Genomic DNA, 24,697 nt, shown 5'->3' on the forward strand with positions numbered 1-24,697 from the left:
GAAGGGCCAGTAACTCTGCAAAGGGCCCAGCGCGCACGAACCCGCTATTCTGTGGATGAAAGCAGAGGCTTTTTTTTTTGTTTCAGACCGATTTTGCGTTGCACCACTTCGCTCTTCTGCCTGGCTGAAGGAGAGCTCCACGGCTAAACGTTCATCCCAGCTGCCGTGGGCTCGCTGCCGTGCTGCGAAACCTCTCCGGACGGGGTTTCCTCGGGTCAGACTTTGGGGGGCAGCAATTTAACTTAAAATACACTCGCGTTCATGCAAAGCCTTTCCGTTATATCATGTATCTGGGAATTAACAGGGCGTTTCAGCCCTGACAAACAGTGACAACCGAGCTTTTCTTACCTCCCCTCCTTCCTTCAATTAGCAGCCGTCAAAGGCAGACTAGAGGGCAGCCAGACACATGCAAATACGTGTAGAGAAACAGCTAAACCAGCTTGGTGAGGGGTTTTTTTTTCCCTTTATGCAGCAAAATCTACTGCATAACCCTGCCAGATTGATTGCTCTTTTCTAGAGGCATGAATAAAACTACCGTTCACTTCTTCGCTGATGAGCTCAGCTGCTAGTCTGGGGGGGGGAAGTGAAATAATTCCTTACAACTCTCTGTTTTATTGCAAGGTTAACCTTGTCTTCTCGCTGCAGAGCCTGTCGCAGGGAGAGGGAGGATGGGTTTGTTCGGCAGTTACTGGCCCTGGGTCGCGTAACAGGAAAACTGGTTTTTACGATTCCCAACCTGTTGGAATAGCAGTTTCACAGAGCATCATCTTTGCAGCGCCGTCAGGAGCTGCCTTGTTGATTGAGCCCCTCAGGAGAGCCTTCCCACCTTGTGTCTGCTGTAGCACTGGCACTTCTTTGGGTTTTGTAACCAAAGCTGGGGCGGGGGGCGGGAAACCATCTCATCTCGGTGTTTTTAATGTTTGTCTTGAACACATGGGTAATGGCATGTCGGTGCTAACCACCAGCCCCTCCACACCTCATGCAGTGTTGCGGTAGGAAGGCAAAGGCTTTGAGGAACCTGGTTTTGAAGCACGTGTTGAGGACAAAGCTTATTTTAAACCTCTCTGTACGTGGTGTTTTTGTAGAGGCAATTTTCCATGGAGGAACAAGAGTCTTCTCTTCCTCTGCCTGCATTCGCCGCGGTCAGCGGATGATGACGTCTCGCTAACCTTGTGCCCTCCTTTTGTTGTAGTGACCATGCAGCAAGTGGCCAGGACAGTGGCCAAGGTGGAGCTCTCCGACCATGTGTGCGATGTGGTGTTTGCCCTCTTTGACTGCGACGGTGAGTGACCCCAAACCTCGCCCCCTTCCTCTTGGCCAGGCTAGGGGAAGAAATACAGGGGGAAAAAAATGCCAGCCATGAAAACTTGCCATGGCCTTGGCTCTTCTTGCCGTGCTACTGTCCCCGCTTTGGCCGTGGGTCCATACTGATCCTCCTGCCCTTCTAGAAAGAGCATCTGGTGGTACCCAGCTCCTGAGATGTTGATCTTAAAGCACTGGATGCAAGTGTTCGCATGCACAGCTTACTACACAGTATTTTTTTTTCCGCCCCACAAAACTGTTTTGTTTAACAAAATGAGCTCTTGTGCTTCAGTGTTGGAAACCAGCCTATCTGGTATTTTGTTATCTCCAAAGTCCTGGATAAATATCAGCTAAATTAATTAATTAACGGCAGCTCTGTGCCCTGCTGGGGAGCTCATTGCTTTGCTGGCCCGCAGAGGATGCGAGCGCGTGGGGGTAGCTTGTTGCCCCACTGAAGCCGTCTCAGTTGATTTAATGGGAATTAGTGGAGTCTTTGCCACCAGGGAATGATGGCAGCAATTAGCAAAATTCTGCATTTGCCCCAAAACTATCAAGTCAAAACTGACCTTGCTGGCTCCCTGCTTCTCCATGCTGTCACTGGGATGTGGGAGCTCTAAGTGGCAGCAGTGATGTGTAAATAGACAGTTGTTTGCTGTCTGATATAAATATGAACATTAAATAAATCTCTTTAATCATTTTATTACTTTTTATCCCTCTTGGTTTCAGCCCCACCTGCTTCTTTGCGTCTTTCTAAGGTTGCATCTCTTGTTTTATATTTCTCTGCGCTTCAGCGCCACGTTCCGATACGATCCTCAAGGCGGATGATCAGACTGGAGATTAGAGGGAACAGAAGCGTAGCCAAATATTCCCCATTAGCATCTTCTCATAGGAGAATCTGCAATATTTTGATAGCAAACCTTTGGGGGGAAAATCTCTGGTTACCAGAGGAGTCCCTGTTAGGAAGGGATCAAGTGGAAAAGCGAGCGCAGACCTCTTCTTTGTGTGTGTGTTTTCACTGTGTTGGTGTTTGCAGACGTTAACCATGCACGCATCAAAACCCTGCAGCACTGGAGGGAATTTTACTCGCCCCTTGATAATTTGCTGGAATTTCGCCTGCCCAGATTTGCATTTGGATGTAAGGCAGGGAAAAAAAAGCTCTCAGATGAAGAAACTCGACCATGAAACGTAACGATGGGGTTCCCCATATCAGCCAGAGTCTCTCCCCTTTGATCTGGGGAACCGAGGGCGCTGGTGGGTTTGTTTCTTGAGGGCTGATGTCCCTCGTATTTCTTCTGTGCCCAAAGATGGGGGTTGCTCTCCTCTCCTGCTCCCCAGAAGCTAAAATCGGCACGATCGGCTGTGCACCGCAGGCAGGGGAGCAAAACAGGCAACGGGATACATGTGGCAGCAGCATCAGCCCCTCAGCAGACAGGCGTTAGGCTGTCGGTTGTGCCGTGCCTTGCTGCTGTCCCCTCTGGTCAACCAGCACCCTCGATAAAAATCCCAGGGGTTTTAATTTATTGGTGGTTAAGCAACTCCGGAATAAAATTTGCTCCAATTTACTATGATCTTATTTTTAACATAAATTTAACTGGCATAATTCTCAATAACCTCACTAGATTACTTTAATGAATCTTCCCTTTTACTCCATTAAGAAAAATCTGCGCTCTTTTACCCTGCGCTTCCCTAATTTCCCAAACCGCTTAAAGCGGAGAGTTCCCTGTGGGTGCACGCTCCAGGCCCTGCAAGCTATGGTGGTGCCGGGCTAAGCAGGCCTGGGATTTAAATCCATAGGGTTGGGATTTAAATGCCCATGGTTTGGCAACCCGTGCGCAGCAGGGTATTTTCGTGAGTGTGAAGCCAAACGTGATTTCAGTCTCTGCAAGAAGGGATGCTCGTGGCTGCTGCCCTCTAAAGTTAGTGCATGCAGGGTGGAGGTTGTTGGTGGGGTTTTAGCATTTCTAGTATTTATTTGGGGTTTTTTTTGTCCCGCAGGGAACGGCGAGCTGAGCAACAAGGAGTTCGTTGCCATAATGAAGCAGCGCCTTATGAGAGGCTTGGAGAAGCCCAAGGACATGGGCTTCACGCGGCTCATGCGGGCAATGTGGAAATGTGCCCAGGAGACGGCGTGGGACTTCACCATGCCCAAGCAGTAGCAGGGTCGGGGGGGGGGAGCGCCCGGCTTCCCCGTCTCAGCCCTGCCACCAGCCCCGCTGCGGTGGCCACCAGGCTCCGGCGAGCCCAGACTGTTTAATAACAGGAGATTCATGCAAATCAAAGTTAGAAATCAAAGCCTGTTGTATTTGCAGCTTCTGCTTGCTGCTGGCCCCTGAATGTTCCTGTCTCTCAGGAAAAAAACAAAACAACTTTTCTTACTGCCACCACCACTGCTTGGCAATGTGCCCTGCCTGCAGAGCTGGGCATCCAGCGAGCTGGTGGGGCTGCACCCAAAACACTTTTATTTAATGTTTTTACAAAATGGCACAGGGGTTATTTTAATTCTTAGATTGCACCTAAGAAAGAAGCCGTGGGCTCCCTGGATAGATGGTACCAGTGGGACCTAGGAGCAGAGGCTGGAGCAGCCAGATGCTGAGAGCACCCCAGGAGTTTGGTCAGCCAAATGCTCTGTGGGGAGTGTTATTTTTTTAAAAGGGGAGCTCTCTCCGTGGGGAATTGCTGTTCTGTACCGGGAATGGGCTGAACGATGTTATTTGCCAAGTAAAGCACTGTGTAAAGGCGTTGCCGACAACAACATGGCTCATGGCTCATCTCTTCCGCTCTGCTCCAGCTTTTCACTGGTTCTTCACCGAAGTCTGGTTGGTGAGTTCACAGAGATGGGGCTTTTTGGGAGGCAGGGGGGAATCATAGAATTACGGAATGGTTTGGGTTGGAAGGGACCTCAAAGATCACCCAGTGCCACCCCCTGCCCTGGGCAGGGACACCTCCCACCAGACCAGGCTGCTCCAAGCCCCGTCCAACCTGGCCTTGAACCCCTCCAGGGATGGGGCAGCCACAGCTTCTCTGGGCAACCTGGGCCAGGGGCTCACCACCTGCACAGCAAACAATTTCTTCCTCAGATCTCATCTCAATCTCCCCTCTTCCAGTGTAAAACTGTTCCCCCTCATCCGATGGCTCCCCTCCCTGATCCAGAGTCCCTCCCCAGCTTTCCTGGAGCCCCTTTAGGGACGGGAAAGGGCTCTGAGGTCTCCCTGGAGCCTTCTCTTCTCCAGGCTGAACCCCCCCAGCTCTCTCAGCCTGTCCTCACAGCAGAGGGGCTCCAGCCCTCCCGGCATCTCCGGGGCCTCCTCTGGCCCCGCTCCAACGCTCCGTGTCCTCCCTGTGCTGAGGACTCCAGGTGGAGTCTCCCCAGAGGTGGATAATCCCCTCCCTGTCCCTGCTGTGCGCGCTTTATTGACGTTTTTCGGAGCAGGAAGGCCAACGGTGCTGGAAGAGCCATCTCTCGGCCGCCATCTTGTCTGTCCGTCCCCCGTCCCCCCCCGGCGGCCCCGCCTCGCCCGTGACGCCATCAAGCCGCCCACGACGCCATCGCTCGGCGCGCGGCCCTGCCCCGCCCCGGCCGCCGCCATGGAGTCGAACAGGGACGAGGCGGAGCGGTGCATCGGTATCGCGCTGGCCGCTGCCAAGGCCAACCAGCCCGACAAGGCCCGCCGCTTCCTGGAGAAGGCGCAGCGGCTCTACCCCTCGCCGCGGATCCGTGGTGAGCGCCGGGACGGGGCGAGGGGGGAGCGGCGGGGACCGGGCGGGGGGGGTACCGGGCGAGCGGGGCCTGCGCCGCCGCCGCTGACCCCGCACCGCGCCTGCGCCGGGCCGCGGGGCCGGCCGGGAAGGCGAGTCCGCTATGAGGGGATCTGCCGCGGCCCGGCCGCTGGGCAGCCGCGGCTCGCGGGGCCGTTTTGAGGCTTACCCGCTCCGGTGTGTGGCTGTTTATGCTTCTGCAAAGTTACCGAGTAGGAAAAGGGGGTTTTCGGAGGGAAAATGGATGGATGGAGAGCGGCCCTGACGAGAAGGGCGTGGGGTGTTGGTGGGTGAGAAGCTCAACGGGAGCCAGCAATGTGCGCTGGCAGTCCAGAAACCTCCCGCACCCCAGGCTGCATCCCCAGCAGCAGGGCAAGGGGGGGGATCCTGCCCCTCTGCTCCGCTCTGGGGAGACCCCCCTGCAGTGCTGCCTCCAGCTCTGGGGCACCAACAGCAGAAGGACACGGAGCTGTTGGAGCAGGGCCAGAGGAGGCCCCGGAGATGCTGGGAGGGCTGGAGCCCCTCTGCTGTGAGGACAGGCTGAGAGAGCTGGGGGGGTTCAGCCTGGAGAAGAGAAGGTTCCGGGGAGACCTCAGAGCCCCTTCCCGTCCCTAAAGGGGCTCCAGGAAAGCTGGGGAGGGACTCTGGATCAGGGAGGGGAGCCATAGGACAAGGGGGAACGGTTTTGCACTGGAAGAGGGGAGATCTAGATGAGATCTGAGGCAGAAATTGTTTGCTGTGAGGGTGGTGAGCCCCTGGCCCAGGTTGCCCAGAGAAGCTGTGGGTGCCCCATCCCTGGAGGTGTTCAAGGCCAGGGTGGACGGGGCTTGGAGCAGCCTGGTCTGGTGGGAGGTGTCCCTGCCCAGGGCAGGGAGTGGAACAAGGTGATCTTTAATGTCCCTTCCAACCCAAACCATTCTGTGATTGTATGAAAAAGTGTGGTGTGGCAGATGGAAAGGTGCAGTGCCCTTCCTGAGGAGCTCAGAGAAGCAGATCTGGGTGACAACAAGCACCAGGTTGCAAGGTAAAGCAGTTGTGTTTTGCCTTAATCCTGTGGCCTGGGACAGCCAGAATAAAAGGGGGGATAAGTACTGTTAGAGGACTGGAGCGTAAGGGGTGGAAAGCAGAGGAAAGTGGGGCAGGAGGGCAGGTTAATGTTAAATACAGCGTGCAAATTTATAACCAGACTCAACCATGTTACCAGTACAGGTTTCACGTCCGAGCTGCCATCCAAGGACCCTTTGCTTGATGTCCTACTGGTTTCTTGCCCATGCGCTTTGGGTCCGTAGTTGGGAAATGTTGCTGAAGTTCCCACACTTACACTGTGGTCAGTGAGTCTTCATGTAGTTCGTGTGCCCCTATGAAATCTCTCTCTCATGAGTTACGCTGGGTTTGGCAACGATCAGCGATGTGGACCTTGCGCAGCCAGCGCTTCAAACTCTGACCCTGGCTGGATCCTATAGGTGGCCTCGCAGGATCAGCAAAGGGTTTTGCAAGGGGATTTCAGCAAAAATCTTCTCCTATGTAAACACAGCTGGGCCTGCTGGTGTAGGGGAAGTCCCACTGGTCGCCTTTAAGCGGGAGTTTTGGAAAAATTAACAAAAGTTCAACAAATGTTCGTTAATAAGTGAGGAAAAGCGATCCGTTGCACATGCTTGGCGGGGAGCTGATCTGGTAGAACTGAAAACTAATCCAGCAGTCTCTGCTTCAGTAGCTTATGAATTTGCCCAGTGCTGTGACTGCACAGAGGACCAGCGTGGCTTCGGGATGTAGAAAGGATAGAACTGGGGCTGTAGAGCAAAACAAGACTGAACTGTGACTGTACGTGGACTTCGGTGGTTGGTTTTGGGAACTACACTACCAAAAATCTCTTGGCAAGCTGTAGGGAACTGAGCCCAAAACAGCAAGAGTGGGGTGGGTAGAGGGACTGCCTCGTAAAATGAGGCTTAAAAGTGCTGGTGGTTTTCTCTAGGTTTGGAAGAAACAAAAGCAAAGACTACAATTTTGTGAACACTCTAGTAGCGTAAATACTAGTGAGGGAAGGACTTGTATTTCTGAAAGCTGAAATGCGTGAAGCCCCCAGACTCGAAAGCTCATCCAGAGAGTTACTACTCGTTAGCCCCGCTGTCATTTTTATCCTTTATCCTGTAACAATTGCCTCTATTGGTTGTTGGATTACTGAGCGGTTTTTTCTTGTCCCCGCAAGCTCTGTGGGGCAGATAGGATATCTTGGCTCGTCTCTTGGCCTGCAAGCATTGTTTGCACTTGCATAAAGAACGTGATACCCCCGTAGTGCAAGGTCTGTAACATGCAATCTGCAGGAGGAGATGAAACGTCCTTCTCGGTTCTAGGCTCTGGGTAAAGGACTGCAAGCTCGTCAAGTTACTGATGCCTTTGTAAATAACATTGTCTGGTTTTAATCGTATTATGTGTGTGTATTCTTCTTAATGGGATGCAATTTATAAAATGCAGGCGTGAAGGGATCAGTCTGATATTTGATTTAAAAAAAAAAGACAAAAATAGTTTAAAAAGATGGCGCTATCCAGCTGCCGGGGAAATGCACGCTGGAAAGATACTTCTGTGCTGGGAGGAGCCTTATTTGGTTTCACGGTGTTGTCACCTGTGTGGTTGGGCCAGGCCTGAATGTTTGTCCCCTCTTGGCTGAAAAGGATGGAGGACAGTGTCTGAGCCTTGCAAGGAGGAGGCGAGAGTTCGCAGCAGCCTACCCAATACGCACGCACACCCCACTTAAGAAAAGGGAAATTGAACTTACACAATTCAGATTGGGTAATTGGGAGAGAAAATGGTTTTCACAGCTTCTTCTGCACGCATTGAATACGTAGGTAAGACAGCACAAGAGAGCAAAGCACCCTTCTGACTCATGTGTTACGTATGGGTCCTTTCACACTGCCAGCTATCAGTGCTGCAGTTCTGTCCCCAAAAGGGGAGTGTCCCCACGTGACTGGCATCCCACAGTATTATTTTCTAAGCTCTTTAAAGAATATGGCATTGTCACATAATTTACCCAGCACAGTAGACTCTCAAAGGCAGGAGATAAAGAAGGATAATACGCTTTATAATATGCTAGAGAATAAATGTGGAAATTCTCCACTGTTAAGGAGAGATGTGGAAAAAAAACAAGGAGAGCCCAAGGATTTGCTGCTTTGGTGATCCCCTGTGGCTTCCGGACTGTCCGGCTGGGTAGGCCTAGGTTTTGGTGGATGTTGCGTGCGTTGGGAGAAGCAGGCAGTATCTTCAGCAGTAGCCCTCACATCTGGGCAAGAAGCAGCAGGAACTCAAGGGTTCCTTGGGTGAAAAGGTGAGCGTCTTTCTGACGAAGGGTGGAGAGTCTCAAAGTGGTGGCGGAGATGCAGAGGGACCTCTTCATGGGAGAGTTGGAAGGGCAGATTGAGCTTGGTGGTATCTTAACTTCTCTTTTTTTTTTTGCTTTTAATCTTTTTCTCATTCCAGTTCTGCTTGAATCGCTCAACAAGAATGAGCAATCGGCCAATGGGCAGTCCCAATCTAGGGAGTCCACGAACCCCCAGTTCAAGAAAATGAGCGGAGACTTCCCATCGGCCAACGGAGAGGCTGGTGGGGAGGCCCCCAAGGGCTACACTCAGGACCAGGTGGATGCAGTGAAGAGGTGCGTGCACAGCTCTCTGTGGCTTCAACCTGCAGTTTGTTTGAGTTTATCACATGATACCGGTCTGGTTTTCACAGTGCTTTGACCCATAATGAGTGATTTTTAACTGACTGGGTGTCAAAAGCATACCTAGGAGGATTTATAGCTACAGCAGTCCTGGGAGGCAGCTGGGTTGGGTCTGTGAGGGATGAGATTTTCCCCCAGAGGCATGCACGAGGGCTAGAACTGTAGGCATGTAGGCCTCTTCTTGGCTGAGGTCCAAAGAGGCCTTTTGGATGTGTTCATCTCATGGACTTCACGCTAATGTTTGCTTTAGTGTTATTCAGTAATGCTGTGAAAAAACCCACGTGCTCCTGAGATCCCGTAGGTGGAAGTCATGGCTCATAGCTTGCAGTCAGCAGCCCTCCTCCTCTAAGCTTTGGTCTAGTAGCAAGTGACAGGACACATCGGTGTCCTTCTCTCATAATGATGCTCTGCTCGTGGTCTCTTTTAGAGCCCAATAAAGTAGAAATCCACCGCAGGACGCTTCGCTCTGTTAGCACGATACAATTCTAAAGCTCCTGCTGGCAAGTCCCAGGACATGTTTATCCAGTCACCTGTTTTCCCAACCCTCTTCTAAGCTGTTCTTTATTCCTTTCTACCATGTGTAAATACTGGAAGCTGAAGGTCTGAACTGCAGGCACAGTCACTTGGTAAACTTTGTTTAAGGTTATGGGCATGTTCGGAATTGCGCAAGAGCCACCATGGCTCACGGACTTATGGGTATGCTTGTTACGTCATCCATTTCTCCAAAAACCCGGCCTGCTGTATTCTGCCTCATCGAAGTCACGTGAGAAGGAGAAACCATCAATGGGCTGCAAGCATACCCGGAATGAGCTGGGCTGTGCACATAGGCCTGGGCGGCTCCCTCTTTCTTCCTCTAGAATTCAGCTGATGTTATTTTTAGATCTGTGAATTAACTGAGTGTGAGGAGACGGCGGGGGGGAAAGTCAATAGCCCAGCTATCCTTCAGATCCCAGCCTGCCGTTTGTAGTCCTTCCCAAATAGCCTCCAAAACGTGAGCATGATGAATCTGAAGTTTATTTGCCGATGGCATTCTTCAGCGGCTGATATCATTGCCTCAGGAGAGGCCCTTCTACCTCTACTGGCTTGACTTGTTCTGTGAGCGTGTTTGTGCGCTAGTAATGCAGGCATGGTGGTAATGAGTCTGTGAAAAAAATTGGGTCACCCTCTGAGGAATTAGAGATGAGTAAACCAGAGTTCACTGAACAACATCGATCGAAACTGTGGTGCGTGAGGTGTTGCAGAGTAGACGTATTCAATGCAAAGTGATGTTTTTTGACAGCTGAAACTTAACTCTGCGTGTTTTCTCCCCTCTCTACTGGCAGGGTAAAGCAATGCAAAGATTACTATGAAATTCTGGGAGTAAACAGAGAAGCTTCTGATGAGGACCTGAAAAAGGCTTACCGGAAACTTGCACTGAAATTTCACCCAGATAAGAACCATGCACCAGGGGCTACAGAGGCGTTTAAAGGTAAAGAACATCTCCAACTTTGATTTGCCCGCAACTGTCAGGTGACGGTGCTGAGTTGGGCTAGCAAGGACTCTTAAAAACAACCTTATGAGTCAGGTAGAGTGAAATAAAGCTTCTCTTAGTAAGTTGTATCTCTTCTTCTGAGCTGGTTTTATTAGGAACAAAGTATGCTCTATGCTTAAAATAATAAATCCAGGGTGGCGTGGTTAGGCTTCACCTCTGCTAGTGGGACAAGGAGAAGCCTTCCTTCCTTTTCTCCTAGCAGCCCTTCCTGTCTGTTGCTCCGGCCTCCTGCCATGCTGCTCAGGAGGAAATTCCCTCCGAATGTTAACCATCCTGGGTTTTTTGGAGGGATGCAGGAGCATTCACCTAGCAGGGAGAAGCTCCACGTCCTGCAGCTGTCCAGCACGGGGCAGGTGCTAGGGTGCACCCCGTCTACACACAAATCCAGTGGAGACCCAGTAAGTTGTGCAGCACCAAAGGCAGACGTTGTGTTCACAAATCCCTTGAGAGAAATGTGGCTGGGCAGCCCAATGGCAGGGAACTCATCTTCTTCAGAACTGGTATTCAGACTCTTCCGCTAATTGAGCATTTCAGGCAGCCAGTAAGCCTTCAGGTTTCTAAGCAAGCACTCAGCACCTGGCTGTTGTGAAAGACTGTGGATGGAATTGGTGGATAGAAACCCTGGGTGAAAATTTCTAGGGCAAAACTGCACCAGCCATACAACTGAGCCCAGCCAGAACTCAAAAAAAGGTCAGCGGGAGCTTCAGTTCTGCTATAAAGAGTCCAATTCTCAGGGCCTCTCTACAAATGCAGCAGGGATGTTTCCTGGGTGATAAGATACCTTAAAACTGGAGTCATTTTCCAAGAGAAATGCTATTGCTTGGAACATACAACCCCATTTTCCCTTGCAAGCTGTGACAGTTTGATTATTATCATTGAGCTAAAGGCAGAACTTGATGTCAGTTGTACAGCACGGGTTTTGCAGTGTTTAAGCCATTTGAATAGTCTGGCCTGATTCTGGCCATCTTGGGTGTGAAACGTGTGAGACTTCTGCTGGACCAGGGAGCAAGGCTAGCCTGGTGTGAGTGTATCGATACACCATTTGGATAAGCTTCTAGTAGACATGAATTCAGCAGTAAAAGTCTTATGTAAGGTTTGTTCAAGTCTTTTAAGACTTAAATCCATAACTGATAAGTGTATTGCTGTTAGCAAATAACGAGCTGACCCTCGGCTACTTGGGAGAGCCTTTTTTAGTATGGGGGCCAGATTAAAGAGCGAGCATTTGCAGATGTCTAGCTACGCCGCACATGCAGTAAGCCGCTGTTCGATAGTTTATCCTTCAATCCTTGCCAAGTGGCGAAAGGCAGGTTTCTTCACCCATAATCTTAGATAATGATGTTTGCCGAAGGCTTTGACAAGAGTTACGTGCCAGAAGTCGTGAGTTAAGCAAGGTGCCCTTTATCCTCGGCTGCAGAGCTATCTGCTCTGAGGTTATCTCTCCTCCAGGCCTTGCCTTGTTGGCTCCCCTGTCCTTCAGCCCCCCCGAGCTGAGCTCCTAGTCTGCACAGCTCGCTGATGTCCAGCTGTTTGGTTCCAGAGGGTGAAGGGGGAAACGTGCACTGCTGTGTGGATTTTAGTTAATTTTTTCTTACATTGATGTATTAGCTGAAGTCTTGGCATTCGTCTTCCCAGTGACAGCTGATAAAGCGTTACGTCTTGTCCTGAGACCTTGTCTCAGGCTGTAGTTGCAGTTGGCTGCAGTTTGTCTTGTAGCAGATTTGCATCACTGCCTTTGGCTGACGTTGGGAAAAGAGCTGAACCTGGCTACTTTGAGCTAAAATTCTGATCTGGAATGAGGTGTTTCTTGGGCTTTGTCAGCAGAAAGTCAGACAATGAACAAAACCCTGAACCGTTCCATTTTCCTTGCTTAATCACACAGTTTGAAAGAACAAGCTAATAGCCGAGAGTCAGTCCTTGTCGTCCGGCTCTCTTGCCTGGCTGTAGAAATGTTTGCTCTGTGCACACTAATTATAACCAAGAAGGAGAACATGCATATTGACATTACATCCTTCACTCTCCAAACTGCTAGTCCAAGAAGAAACCGTACACCTCCATCTGAGTACAGGGAAAAAGTTGAATCTTGGAGTTAATCTCCTCCAAAGGGCATGTATTTTTCTTTTCTGTCACTTCCACCCCTGTCTCGTATATACCAGGCAACTACTGCCATGAACACTTTTGCCTCCTTGCGACACAGGGAGGGGAGAGGATGGGCTCTGCAGTCACGTAGGGAGGCTCTTGGGTGGGTTGGTACAGAGGGGAAGTGGTGAGCTGGAACGTGTCGAGAGAGAAGTACAGAAATAGAGGAGGGTGGCAGGCAGACGTTCTGGTAGAAAAGCTCAAATGTGCTGAGGTCGGAAGCAGAGTGACCTGGGGAACTGCGGCAGGGCTTTAGTTCCAGTACATTTCCAGCATCACAGGCACTCGTTAACAGCCTTTGTAATTACACACCTTACTTCTGGCATCTGGAAATTTTGAAATTTATAGCTAACAGACACAACTTCTGGCCAGCATTTCCTTTCTAACTTTTATGGAAGGTTTTAGAGTCTCTTTCAGTGGTCTAGCCCGTATTTAAATTATTTGCAGTTCTGGTTTTAGGCTATGACATTGAATTCCTTAATGACACTTTTGAATAAAATTTGTCTAATAAAATTTATTTCCCTATACAGTTGCTTATGGCTGAAGGATTTGGGCATTAGTTGTTCAAAAGAAGTAACCAGTTTAATTAAGTGAAACGTGTAGCTGCTCTACTATCAGTATTTCTTTCACAATTTGTAGTTTCATTTGGCTGAGAGGGTTTCTCTAGGGACATACACCGAATTCATACCAGTGATATCATAACTTCTTCATCTGAATTAATTAAGGCCTTTTTCATTGGGTCTCTTGGTGTGGTTTCCTTCTGCCTGTGTTTGCCAGAGGAGCGTGCCAGGTACTAGCGCTGCACCGCTGAAGTAGCCTCTTGAAAAGACGTGGGTAGCTGAGAATCTCATTTGTGTAATGAGAAAGGCAAGTCCTGGCAGTTTGCAGGGCTAGATGTATTATCTGTAGAAGAAAGAAGCTAATTGCTTCCTTATTGTCCATATTTCAGCCATTGGTAATGCGTACGCCGTATTGAGCAACCCAGAGAAGAGGAAGCAATATGACCAGTTTGGAGACGAGAAACTCAACCCTGCTCGGCATGGACACAGTCACTCAGACTTCCACCGTGGGTTTGAGGCAGACATCTCCCCCGAGGACCTCTTCAACATGTTTTTTGGTGGTGGTTTTCCTTCTAGTAAGCACGTTAAACCTTAATCTCTTGAATGGGACCCGCTCCTTTATGACAGAGCAACAATGCAGTAGTGATTTATTTGGCCATGCAAGGATTGCTGAGTTTGGTGAGGGAGAGTTCTCCTTCACACATGACCCAAACACCTAGAGTTTTCTAAATTGTTCAGCCGGGTTCTTGGAGAACTTGGCATCCAGCAGGTAATGCCATCAGAGCTGGACTTCTCCCCAACTTCAGGTATTTGTTTGCATGCTGGCAACATGAGCTGTTATTAAGTTGGGTTGAATGTTAGAATAAAAAATTCCTTTTTTTAAGGCTAGTTGTAAAAATAATCCTATTTTGAAATCCTATTCTTTTCTGCCCAATGGTTTTAGAAGTTAAATCTTCTCATCAGAACAAACTATGGTAACGCCTGGGCCTTGTTCTTGATCTGTATTTGCTCTGCCATGCAGCTGAAGCGGTTTCTCCGAGATCAGTGTCCACTTCCTTCTTTCCACTATGTCCTGTAAAAAACAGGAAAGTGTTATTTCTAGAGCATAACTTAAACCTCTTGAATTGAAAATTAAATCTGTATCCTGTCTGTCCATCATGGTTTGGGTAGCAGGAGAGAACCTGCCTTCACTTGATGAGTTCTGATCAAAAAGACACAGATTTAATATAAGGATAAAGGTATTTTAGGAACACTCCCTTGAATTTGCTCTATTCATATTTGGCTGGCAGTGGAGGCAGTGGTTATTTGACCTCCGTGGACCAACTTGGAAAAATAAATATTTTTGTTCCAGTTGAGAAGATTTACTCTGGTAGTAATTGGTTTTCATCTATAGTGAATTCAATTAGAAGCGAGGAGGCCTGTACAAAGTATTCTCTCTACATAGCTGACGCTGCATTGAGCAGGAGGTTGGACCTCCTGAGGTCACTTCCAACCTGAATTTTCATGTGATCCTACAAAATCCTGTGGATGGATTTCTGTGTCCACCACCAGTTCTCCTTCAGACAAATCTGCTCAGTACACCTTAGGAATACTCTTTTTTTCAGATGTGACTTATATAGCTCATTTTGTAAATATTGCCTTCAGATGATAAGTAGATTTTATTATATATTTTTTTTTATTAATTCTTCTGTCAGTCTCTTGTGGAGTCCCATATCCACTTTGCGCTAAAGCTGGAGCCATCTCTGTCAGGACAGCGTGATGGAGTGGGTTGAGTCAGGGGCTTTGGCTGTATTCTGACAATGTTCGAAGTTAAAATTCCTGATTTTGCTGTTGTCAGCACCCAGTCTGCTTTTTCCTACTGTGTTTTCATTGGTGAGGCTGACGTGGAACACGGCCGCCTTTTGTGGTTCCTTCCTGACCAGCCAGCACCGTCTTACGTATACTCTGACTTTTGTATAACAGTTTTCTTTTGCCTATAGGTAACGTTCACGTATACAGCAATGGCAGGATGCGGTATACCTACCATCAGAGGCAGGACAGACGAGAACATCAGGGTGACGTAAGTGGAGAAGAGGCGGGGGGCTGGGAGTCTAAAGGTTTTCCTGAGACACGAATTGTGAGCTAGTTGGCGTGGCTGTCTTGTGAAACAGTCCTGCTTGTTTCCCCCTCCCTCCACCCTCAAACAGAAAGCTGGAGTCGTGGGAAGTGAGCTGCCTTCAGAATTTACACCAAGTTGCGGTTAATGTACTGGTGGTTGTTCTCCCAGGACTCCCATAGCTGTTGTCCAGTGGGAAGAATGCTGGTGTGTCTTGGAAACAGTGCTGCCTTGAAATAAGATTGCATGACTAAAGCGTACCTGTCTTTACCGCAGAATAAGCATTTCCTTTCTGATTTAATTCTGTAATTTCAAAAGATAAACAGACTTTTCAGATAATACGGATACTCGTGGCTCCTCCCAACGTGAACTCATTCTCCCTTTCATTCCAATATTGAAGATGAAGTGTTTCTAATTTGTGATGCCTAATTAGCAAAGGGAGACATTTTATAGCATGAGCTATTTTTATGTTTTCCCATCACAGAAAATCTAAGTCTGTCTCCAGCCCTCCAAGCCCTCTGGTCTAGAGAAGCGAGAATGAGGGACTTAGTATTTAAGAGACCAGGCTTATGTACAGAAGATTACTATTTTCTGGGGATAGCTAATTATATTTAAAAAAAACAAACCCAAACCCACAACCAGACAAACAACAAGAACTTCCTGAGTATTTTTTCTCAAGCTTAAAGGGGAAAGTGTATTCTGCTACAACTGGAGGGAGCTCAGGGGATGAGGTAGAGAGGGAGTTACTTTCCTGTGACACTGAAGAGAGGGGAGAAGGCTTTCCCATAAAACTGGTTCTGCTCACCAGCAGAAGCAGGACAGAAACCACATGTGCTCTAGAAAAACAAAATAGGGCCGTGAGGCTTTTGAAATTCACTCACAAGGGTCCTCCCTGCCAGTCCCCTCTGTCCTTTGTCACACCCGGAGAAAGGGCAGTCAGTTGGGATCTTCGGAGTCACGCTGCCCTTTCTGGAGGGGTACACTGGGCTGCCGGGTTCCCCCCAGTTATTTTGGGGAACCTCCTAGGCCAAATGCCTGCAAAAAGCAGGAGAACCAAGGCTGTGTTAGGGCTGTGAGGGAGGGAAGAGCAATGCTCTGGGATCCTTGTGTGCAAGTGTATGGGTGGCACTCCACTGTGTGTTTCTGTTCCTTCAGGGTGGCCTTGGGTTGTTTGTCCAGCTGATGCCTATCCTCATCCTGATCATTGTGTCTGCTCTCAGCCAGATGATGGTTTCCAGCCCACCCTACAGTTTGAGCCAGAGGCCGTTAGTACCCATTACTCTAACACTTATCCAGCTTGGGGAGGGGGCTGGGTTCTGGAGGGCAGGGTGGCATGATGGGGTAGGGATTTAGGCTCTCTGTTTTTCCTGTCTTTTTTATTGTCTTTGCTTTGTCTCATCACACCGTTGCTCTCGCTGCCAGATGTCTCGCACATCAGTGAAGGCCTCCCGGTTCTCAAACAGCTCTTGAGGTGGAAGGTGTGGGGAAGGTTGGAGGGCGCTCACTTGGCTTAGGGGAGGATGTTCTTTGACAGGGACCTTCTGCAGCCCCTACCCACGTCTGGGAGGGTCTGTCCTAGAAAGGGACAGATGAAATGACTTTGAGAGACTGTAGCACAGCATCGAGATCCCATATGCAGAATGAATTGAGATGGAGAGTTAAACTAAGGTGTGAAAAAAAGCCAGGTCTGTTCTTCATGAAGGCCTCAGTTTATGCCTAGTACAAAGCAACAGAGGAAAAGAAGTAGGCATAAAAGACACTCCTAGAGAAATCCCCTATTTTTGAACTCTAACCTTGCCATGACATAGCTCTGGCCAGACGTATACTATGCGAAAGTGAAGCTGTTTCATTCTAGATCCTGCGGAAATGCCCCGATCTGCTCACTTGGCTGATGAATGATAGGAGTCTTTATTTTTACTCCCTTTGCAGTGCCAACAAAGAATGGGAAAACAGGCTTGATTTCTGGGTGCTTGCATCATTCTTGGCAAAAGCTTAGTGTATTTTCAGTGGAAGTTCCTTATTTGTATTTAAAGAAGGTAAATTTGGTTACAGCCAGTGGGCCCTGTTTAGTTTCGCAGGTGACAATGTTTGCCATTGATGATGTTAAATCCTATAAAACCCAGCTTAGCTTTTGGTTTGAAGGTAAAGGCTATGACATTAGTGCTCGGAACCAAAAAATGGAGCTGTTTTGAAGAGGGCACAGTTAAGGGTTGTTCCGAGAGGCTAAAGATTGTTGAGATGTGATTTCTACAGTTGATACTAGGAGCATAAAATTAAGCATTGTATATGTATACCAGTTTGTTTAATGCTGGTGAAGAGGCAGTTTATGGGGCGAGAAGATGATCAGTGGAGGGCAGCTTTTAAGTGGGCAAGGATTTGCTTCCAGCCTTGTCGGTTGTCATCCATCCCTGAGTCCCAGGTGTTTCTCTGCTGCTTGGTTCCCTGTTCCCTGTGCTGTCCCTGTCCCTGCATGCTCAGGTGGCAGCCAGCAAGCCCATTTCCAAGTTTGGATTTGGACAGGAGCGGCAAATGAGCTGCTCCAGTCCTCAGTCATCCTTCCTGAGTGACCAAGGCACTTGAAATTAAATTGGCTCAGGAGCAAAAGGCGTTCTGTGCCGGCAGGCGGTGCTGCTCGCTCACGCAGGCAGCCGGGCCCTTTTGCTGCCTGCTGTAAAGGGAAATGCTGTGCTTGGCTGTCGTTTGGCAGAAAGCTGGAGCTCGCTGCGCTAAACGCAGCGAGCAGGAGGCGAGAAGCTATTGAACACGGAGATTTTAGTGCCACTTCTTGAAGGTGGAGCTGTCACTGAGAAAGACAGAGTCCTAAAGAACCATTTGTCGCTCCATTGCCTTTGTAAATCTCTTCCAAAAACGAGCTTTCTGATGAAAGACCTGTCTAGTTTTGGGCCTTTCTGCGCCACCCTGCTCTTCAGTAACACCTCATCAAGTTTGCGTGACTTAATTGCACGTCTGACTTGGTGGTGGCAGGTTTCTTGTGCCGTGTCCTGCCCTTATTTTCATGCTTTATGCTCAAGCGTGCTGCTGAAGCCCTGCGAGCTTAAATACTCCTCCTTTGAGGGCACGCTCTGTAGCCTCCATAGTTCATCTTTATAGAGAAGAGGAACAGGAACTTTGGGAGAGCTTAGGGCTCTGTCTTGACAGGTAAAATAGTGAGCTGAGCTTCTTCCAGACCGCCTCTCTGCCAGCAGGCACTGCCGGAGATGCGTTAGCCTTTGTCTCCAAAAATGCCAAGAGACATTTTGGTCACGTTCAGGCTATCTGGGTACCCACCATTCGTCCCTGAGTGCTGGGCCTTGATGAAACGTGCAGGAGTCTTTGAATCACTCCTGTAAACCCTGATAACAGACTGAAGGGTGAGCCGGATGAGTTAATGTATATACCTGGCTTAAGAATCAGGCTCACTTTTAATGTAGCAGACAGCTGGTATTTATTATGGGAAACTTTGGGCACGTCTCCAGATGGAGCTGTTCCTGATGAATCCAGCGTTCGGGCACAGGTCCTGTGTTACAGCTTGCAAACACACCCTAGTGAGTATCTCTGGGTTTGCTGGAGTGTTGGGGAAAATAAGTACAGGGCTCTGTCTGAAATGCAAATCCGCGGGGGTAGGGTAAGAAGAGATTTCCTTCTAGAAAGTGCTTTCTGTGCTAGTCGGTGCAGGCTCGAGCGCAGAGCAGGGCTAATTTTGATCGTGCAGCGACAGTGTTCGTTGCAGCACGTGATGTGGTAGAGGAAGCTGACGCTCATGGGGTTAGCAGATATCTCAGCAGAGAGGATTGGGTTCGACCTCCGGGCAGCCTTGCTGAGCGAGGGGGGGTTGCTGGGGACCTGTGACAGCCAGCCCCTGCTTTGTCCTCACCTCGGTGCTGCTCCTGCGCCACCGTTCTGCCTTGCTGGCTGCTCTCACCCTGCACAGCGCAGGCGAGCTCTGTAACCATCCTTGTGGCTCGCCGACAAAAACAGATGATGGTGTCATCAGCAAGGAAATTGCAGAGAGATTTAATTAGTGCTGAAAAATCTAATGAACCACTTGATTTTAAGTGGGTTTAGGCCTTGGGCAATCTGCCTCAGAGTTATGTCTGTATTCAGAGCTCTGCCCACCTAGCTAGAGGCCTGGCAGGTTTTCTTTCCCTGTGTTGGCGTTTCACTTCCACCAGAAATGCTTCTCCTTTCCAAACCTTCAAGTCTGTGGATGCATAGGAGTGATGTATGTTTTCAGCGGTTCGTTATCGTGGCATGTTGTGCATTATAAAGAGCTGGGAGCTTTTTGCTCTGCCCTTGCAGCATGTCCTACACCGTTCTGACTCTTCTCCCTGAACTAGGTCTGTGGGGCACATACACAGGAGAGTGACAGAGCACTTGAAAGTCACCTATTATGTATCCGAGAACTTTGCAGATGAATACACGGGCACAAACCTGAAAAACGTGGAAAGGAGCGTGGAGGACGACTATATCGCAAACCTTCGAAATAACTGCTGGAAAGAGAAGCAGCAGAGTGAGTAGCATGGGGTCAGGAGCGGAGGGTCTTGGCTGCTGCGTGAGGTCACCTTCGGAAAGGTCTTTTACTGGGGACGGAGTTATGCTAAAGTTACACTTTAACACGGTGCGAGCACATTTCCTATGTTGTTTTTTTTTCTATCTATGACTTTGTGACAAATCCAGCATGTGGGGTTTTTGGTTTTGTTTTTCAGTGCTGCTGTAGAACTGGTCAGACAGGAGTTGTGCCCCGCAGGTTCCCTGCCCTGTCAGTAGGATATCTCTGTTTTCCAGTGCGGGGGAGGGGGGGAAGGTTGCAGCCATCTCATTCTCAGGAGGCCCCCAACAGCTCCATGTAATATTTTAGTTGTTCGAGGACTGTGTCTGAAAGTCTCTGCCTGTGGTGTCCTCCATCCCGCATCCCATCCCTGCTGAGAAGGCTGCGGTGGCAGCAGTGACATCACCTTGCTGGAGGCACACAGGGTTTGGAGGGACGGCTACCAAACCAGACAGCGTGAGAGATGGGCTGGCCACCAGAGTGTGCCGAGGGCAGCAAACTGTTTGCCAAGGTCCAGAGGTGACCTGACTTCTCTGCCCGCCCCTTCTCAGCAGGTGATGATCACAGCTCTTGGGGCAGGGTAGGATTTGAGCGCCTGGGATGCAGGAGGGGCTGTTTGAGCCCCCAGTGGTGCCAAATGAGGTCGATGCACCAACTTCTGCGTTTCTTCTTGCCCGTGCTGCTGGGGTAACCTTTGTGTAGGCTGCCTTGTGTACCTCCTGGGACTAGAAGCAGGTCCCTTCAGGTTCCCAAGGCTTTCCCTAGGATGGATGAGCTGTCAGCAGAAGTTACACCCATCCTGTCCTAAAGGACACAGGGCATTTCCTCAGCCTCATCCTGTGCCTCATCTCGCCTTGGAGGACTTGAGGTGCCTCCTGTTCCCAGCAGAGCCCGTGGTGGGACGAGCCTGGTGGGTGGGTCTCTTTCCGCATCGTGTAATGCTGGGCTTTTCCCTTTGCAGAGGAAGGCTTGTTGTACCGGGCGCGCTACTTCGGAGACTCGGATCTGTACCAGCGAGCACAGAAGATGGGCACCCCCAGCTGTAGCAGACTGTCAGACGTTCAAGCCTCCCTGCACGGATAGTCACCGCCTGCCCACTCAGCAGAGGTCTAAGTACGAGCTGGTGATGCTTCCCCTGGCAGCGGAGCAGGGCACGATAGTGCTTTTCATACTTACTTAAATCTCTGTTTGAGACACAGACCTTCGCGAGTCTCCTCTGGATGTACACACGGCGCCGGGGGGGAGCACCCGCCCTGCGCCAAGCGTACACTCGTTAATCGGGAAATTGATTTTGTTTCCTTTGCATGTCGGCACCCTCGGCTCTCTCCAAGCTCCCTGTTTTCCCTGGCACTGTCGGTGTTGGGTCTCTAGGAACAGAGCAAAAGCCCCGGGCGTGTTGACGTCTCAGCTGAGGTCTTGTCAACTGTGCATTCGAAACAGCGGCCACGTGCGCGTCGGCTGGTTGGAAGTTTTTTACTGGCCATGACAGCCAGCTGCCACGTTTTAATGATTTTTTTTTTTTGGTTGCTTTATTGTCTGTTTTACTGAAAAAGCTGTTATCCCCTGGCACTTGAAGCAATACGATGACAGGGAATGGATTCCTACCAAACAGATGTTTCTTGCCCCCCCCGTTGCCTTCCCCTGATACTCAAGGAGAGCAAAGCAAGTGGCCAGAGTTCACAGCAGGTTGTAGAAGTATCTTACTGTGTTAAGCTGGGAATCAAAGTAAAAACAGCTGAGGGAGAGTCTGCAAGACTCGGGTATTGGAGAGCTTGGATTAAGGTGAGCCTCAGGTAGCAGGCGTGAGACCAGGTGTGCTGGGTCATGGGAGAGCTGTGCGAAAATAATGGGGAAAAAAAATTGGCATTGAGTTTGGAGTCCTTTTTCTGCTTAATTTTCCGGGCTGGTTTCACCTCCCACATGCTGCTGGGTTGGCCGTAAAACATGCAGGTTCCCCCTACCGCAAAATGGTTTGAAAACAGGGTTTCTATAGAAAATAAATCAGGAGGTGAAGCTTGCACCACGTGTTAGTTGTACGGACACCATTTAGGCTTGCAAAGGCTTCTTGGGGACGTTTGACAGCCAGCTGCTTGATGTGTAGACAGAAGTAAGGAGGTTTAGGAGAGGAGTTTTTGTGTGGTTTTTATTTTCCTTGGCAAAGGGAGCGCGTCTGAAAGTTTGGCCCTTAAAGCAAATCCTCCAGGTCAGGTTCGGCCTTTTTTTTTTTTTGGGTGTATCCTGTTTTTGGAACCATTCTTATCTTGATACGCCCGCTCTTTTGTTTTGATAACTGCACCTCTTCTTTCACGACAGACCGGCGTTAATTGCCTGATTTTCTTTAATTCTCTCTCTGTACCCGTCATCTGAAAAGAGAGCTGCTCTTAGGCAGAGGGCCCGCTGCGGATTGAAATAATGCGACTGAAAAAGCTGCTGCCTGTGATGGGCTGGGGGGAAGGAAGGGGGAGGGACAGTGACGTGCAATTGTCCGGAGACTGACACCGCTACCGCTTTTATTCCCAGACTCTTGAAATGCCTGAAGACTTTTGGTGAAGTGCAGTGAGCCGAGGTGACAGACTTGATTATTTAAAAGAATCAAACTGTATATTAAAAATGGAATTGGGAGAATTAGCAACGCACAACTGCCCTCTTTCTTCTCTCTGCCTGTCTGCGCCGTTGGACCGACGTCTCGGGCAGCGATTCGGACAGGAAATCAAGCTGCTCATATTCCTCCTTCCCTTCTGACGCCACTAAGGGTGTGACAGTCTCGTTGCTCCTGGGATCTCACAGCCCTGAGAACAGATGCGTAGAGTGTGAAATAACACAAACTAATTGCAAAAGCCATGACGAAGGAGACCCTTCTCGACCGTGCAGGTCACTGCCGACGCAGAGAGAAATTGGACGATTTGGTGATAACAGAAAACTTTTAAAAAAAAGAAGAAAAGAAAATATAATCTATTTAGAATTAATTTATAGCTGTATATATGTTGTACTTTTAAACTATGCAGGGGTTCGATGATTAAATTATTTTGTTTTCTGCCCGGTTTGGTAAACAGGGCAGTGGGAAGTCTCTTCCCGGGGTGTCTCGCTCTGCAGCGCTTTCCTGCCTGACACACTAAAACCAGAATCACTTCGCAGTTACTGTACTTCACTTTCTGAGGGACGGTGGCGTTCTGCGGCTTGGGATGTTGATACCCACCTTTTGGGTTTTAATAAAAGCAATTCCAAACCTGTAGGGGGTTAACAAAGAAATGGGGGAAACTGGTGCGGTTCTGTGGGGCAGTTTTGCAGCGTTGGCAGAAGCTGTGGCGGGTCAGCTGAGCCCCAGCGTCGCACTCGGTGATGGGAAGGATTGTCCTGGATGGTTTTTGCTCATCAGTTCGCTGGGATTATTTGTGCATGTAACTTTTTTTTTTTTTTTTTGCAGAGTCTGCTTGAATTCTGCCTCGTAATCGGCGTGCGCTCTGTAAAGAGGGCTTTCCACCAGCCCATCTCCCTTTGTTGGGGTTTTTGGTGTGTGTCCTACACTTGGGATTCCTCCCCCCCCCCCAGCACTCCCCTTTCCAACGTTGCCATGGCCTTGACGCCCTGTTTCTAACGTTTCCTAGAGCAGACCTGTCAAATACTGCTAGTTCATAAGAAACGGAGCTTTCTATTGCTTCTGTTGAAAGAAGTTTTGCCAGGGGAGATGGGAGGATGCGCCCGCTCTCTCCTCGCACCCCGCCTGAGCTCTGTGGCGCATCTCTCGCTCCATTGCTGTCGGGCAGGACCAGCGTTGGGATGCAGGAGGGCACTCAGGGTTAGGAGCCATCTCTTCGGAGCAAAACCGGTACGAGTGGAGCTACCTCCCATGGAATAAACTGGATTTTTTTTTTTTTTCCTGGTACCCTGCAGTTCATTTTTGTCTAAAGCCATTTCCAGTGAGAACCATCCCTCAGGGGAAGGAGTCAAAAGCACAGCAGCTCCTGGGTGGGGTGGCAGGGGCTGGAAGAGGTGAGAGGTAAGGTGGTTTTATTTCTTCGTCGCTGGGAAGCCCCGTGCTCTGTCTTCAGCTATTTATTTATTTCTCAAAACATCAGCCCTCCCATCAACATCCCACAGCCACCACGACTTCGATTTTAAGGTGGTTTTTTTCTTTTTTTTCTAAGTGGTTCCTCCACCGTTGGAAGGAATTGGGTTGAAGTACAGCATTTGGAAATAGCTCTTACTAGAGGCACAGGCTAGCCGGCATGAAGAGATGGTGGGGAGGGGGTTAAATGGAAATCATGTTCGCAAAAGGTGCTGAGCGTCTTGCACAATGGCATTCCTTGACCAGAGCCTGCCCGCCAAAACCTTTTTGATTTTTTATTTTATTTTATTTTTTTTCCAAGTAGATACCCATGGATAATAACGAGCGAGAAGGCGTAGATCCTAACGGATGCTCACAGAGGCTGTATCTCTCGATTTAGAATGAATTATACAACTGTACATCTATAAATAAATGTTTATAACATGAAAGGCTCTGGTTGCGTTGGTGTCCTGCAGATCCTTGCCCCAGCCGGCTCCACTTTTACCGCTCCTTCATGCCACCATCATCACATTCGCACAGGTAACTAAAATTCGGCATTTTTGCCATCCTGGCAAGCCCCGGTGCTGAGAGCTCCAGCTGGAGGCTGTCGGGGTCTCCCTGCCGTGGGAGTCGGAAGGATGGGGAGAGGATGGAGAGGAGGTGGTGCCCCCTGAGTTAGCTGTGGGTCCCAGCAAGGTGGCTGTGGCTGCTCAATCTTTGCTTCAAACTGATTCCACTGGGATGCTCCCAGCCGGATGCCTTGTGCTGGGGGGACCTTGCCATCCTCCCCCTTCCCTGTAAGTGACTCTGTGAGCTGGGTCCCCCCCACCTCGCATCCTTTGACCGGACTGTTTTGGGGGATGCTTTATTCTCATCCCATCCCGGCAGCATCATCTCGGCATTTTAAGGTGCCCTGTAGATGGGTCCGTGTCTGGGGAGGGCGACAGGCCAGGAAGGCTTGGGCTGCCTTTGTCCTGCATGGAAGCACTGGGTCGAATGCACTTCCTGATG

General features: G+C 49.5%; 2 protein-coding genes across 7 annotated transcripts in view; both read left to right on the forward strand.

Moving 5' to 3' along the window:
* The window catches only part of MICU1 (mitochondrial calcium uptake 1), a 106,526-nt gene extending 102,472 nt beyond the window's left edge, over positions 1 to 4,054 (forward strand). For all 4 annotated transcript variants that reach the window (XM_074592924.1, XM_074592926.1, XM_074592925.1 and 1 more), the window contains 2 exons: positions 1,193 to 1,282; positions 3,298 to 4,054. In XM_074592924.1, the coding sequence (XP_074449025.1) occupies positions 1,193 to 1,282; positions 3,298 to 3,458 (251 nt within the window). In that variant the 3' untranslated portion in view covers positions 3,459 to 4,054. The remainder of the gene's footprint in view (positions 1 to 1,192; positions 1,283 to 3,297) is intronic.
* Positions 4,055 to 4,699: 645 nt separating this feature from the next.
* On the forward strand, positions 4,700 to 22,871 carry DNAJB12 (DnaJ heat shock protein family (Hsp40) member B12). 3 transcript variants are annotated; one of them, XM_074592931.1, is made up of 9 exons: positions 4,700 to 5,020; positions 8,530 to 8,704; positions 10,093 to 10,238; positions 13,387 to 13,572; positions 14,977 to 15,056; positions 16,248 to 16,357; positions 19,430 to 19,602; positions 20,603 to 20,754; positions 22,162 to 22,871. In XM_074592931.1, the coding sequence occupies exons 1-8, from the start codon at positions 4,888 to 4,890 to the stop codon at positions 20,722 to 20,724; spliced, it is 1,125 nt and encodes a 374-aa protein (XP_074449032.1). In that variant the 5' UTR covers positions 4,700 to 4,887; the 3' UTR covers positions 20,725 to 20,754; positions 22,162 to 22,871. The 3 variants fall into 3 exon arrangements, with proteins under 3 accessions (XP_074449032.1, XP_074449030.1, XP_074449031.1); XM_074592929.1 differs by having other exon boundaries at positions 4,761 to 5,020; positions 20,603 to 20,748; XM_074592930.1 differs by lacking the exon at positions 4,700 to 5,020 and adding an exon at positions 8,231 to 8,377.
* Positions 22,872 to 24,697: the final 1,826 nt, after the last annotated feature.

The sequence above is a fragment of the Larus michahellis genome, chromosome 6 (assembly GCF_964199755.1).
Source record: "Larus michahellis chromosome 6, bLarMic1.1, whole genome shotgun sequence".
In the NCBI taxonomy this organism is placed as follows: Eukaryota; Metazoa; Chordata; class Aves; order Charadriiformes; family Laridae; genus Larus; species Larus michahellis.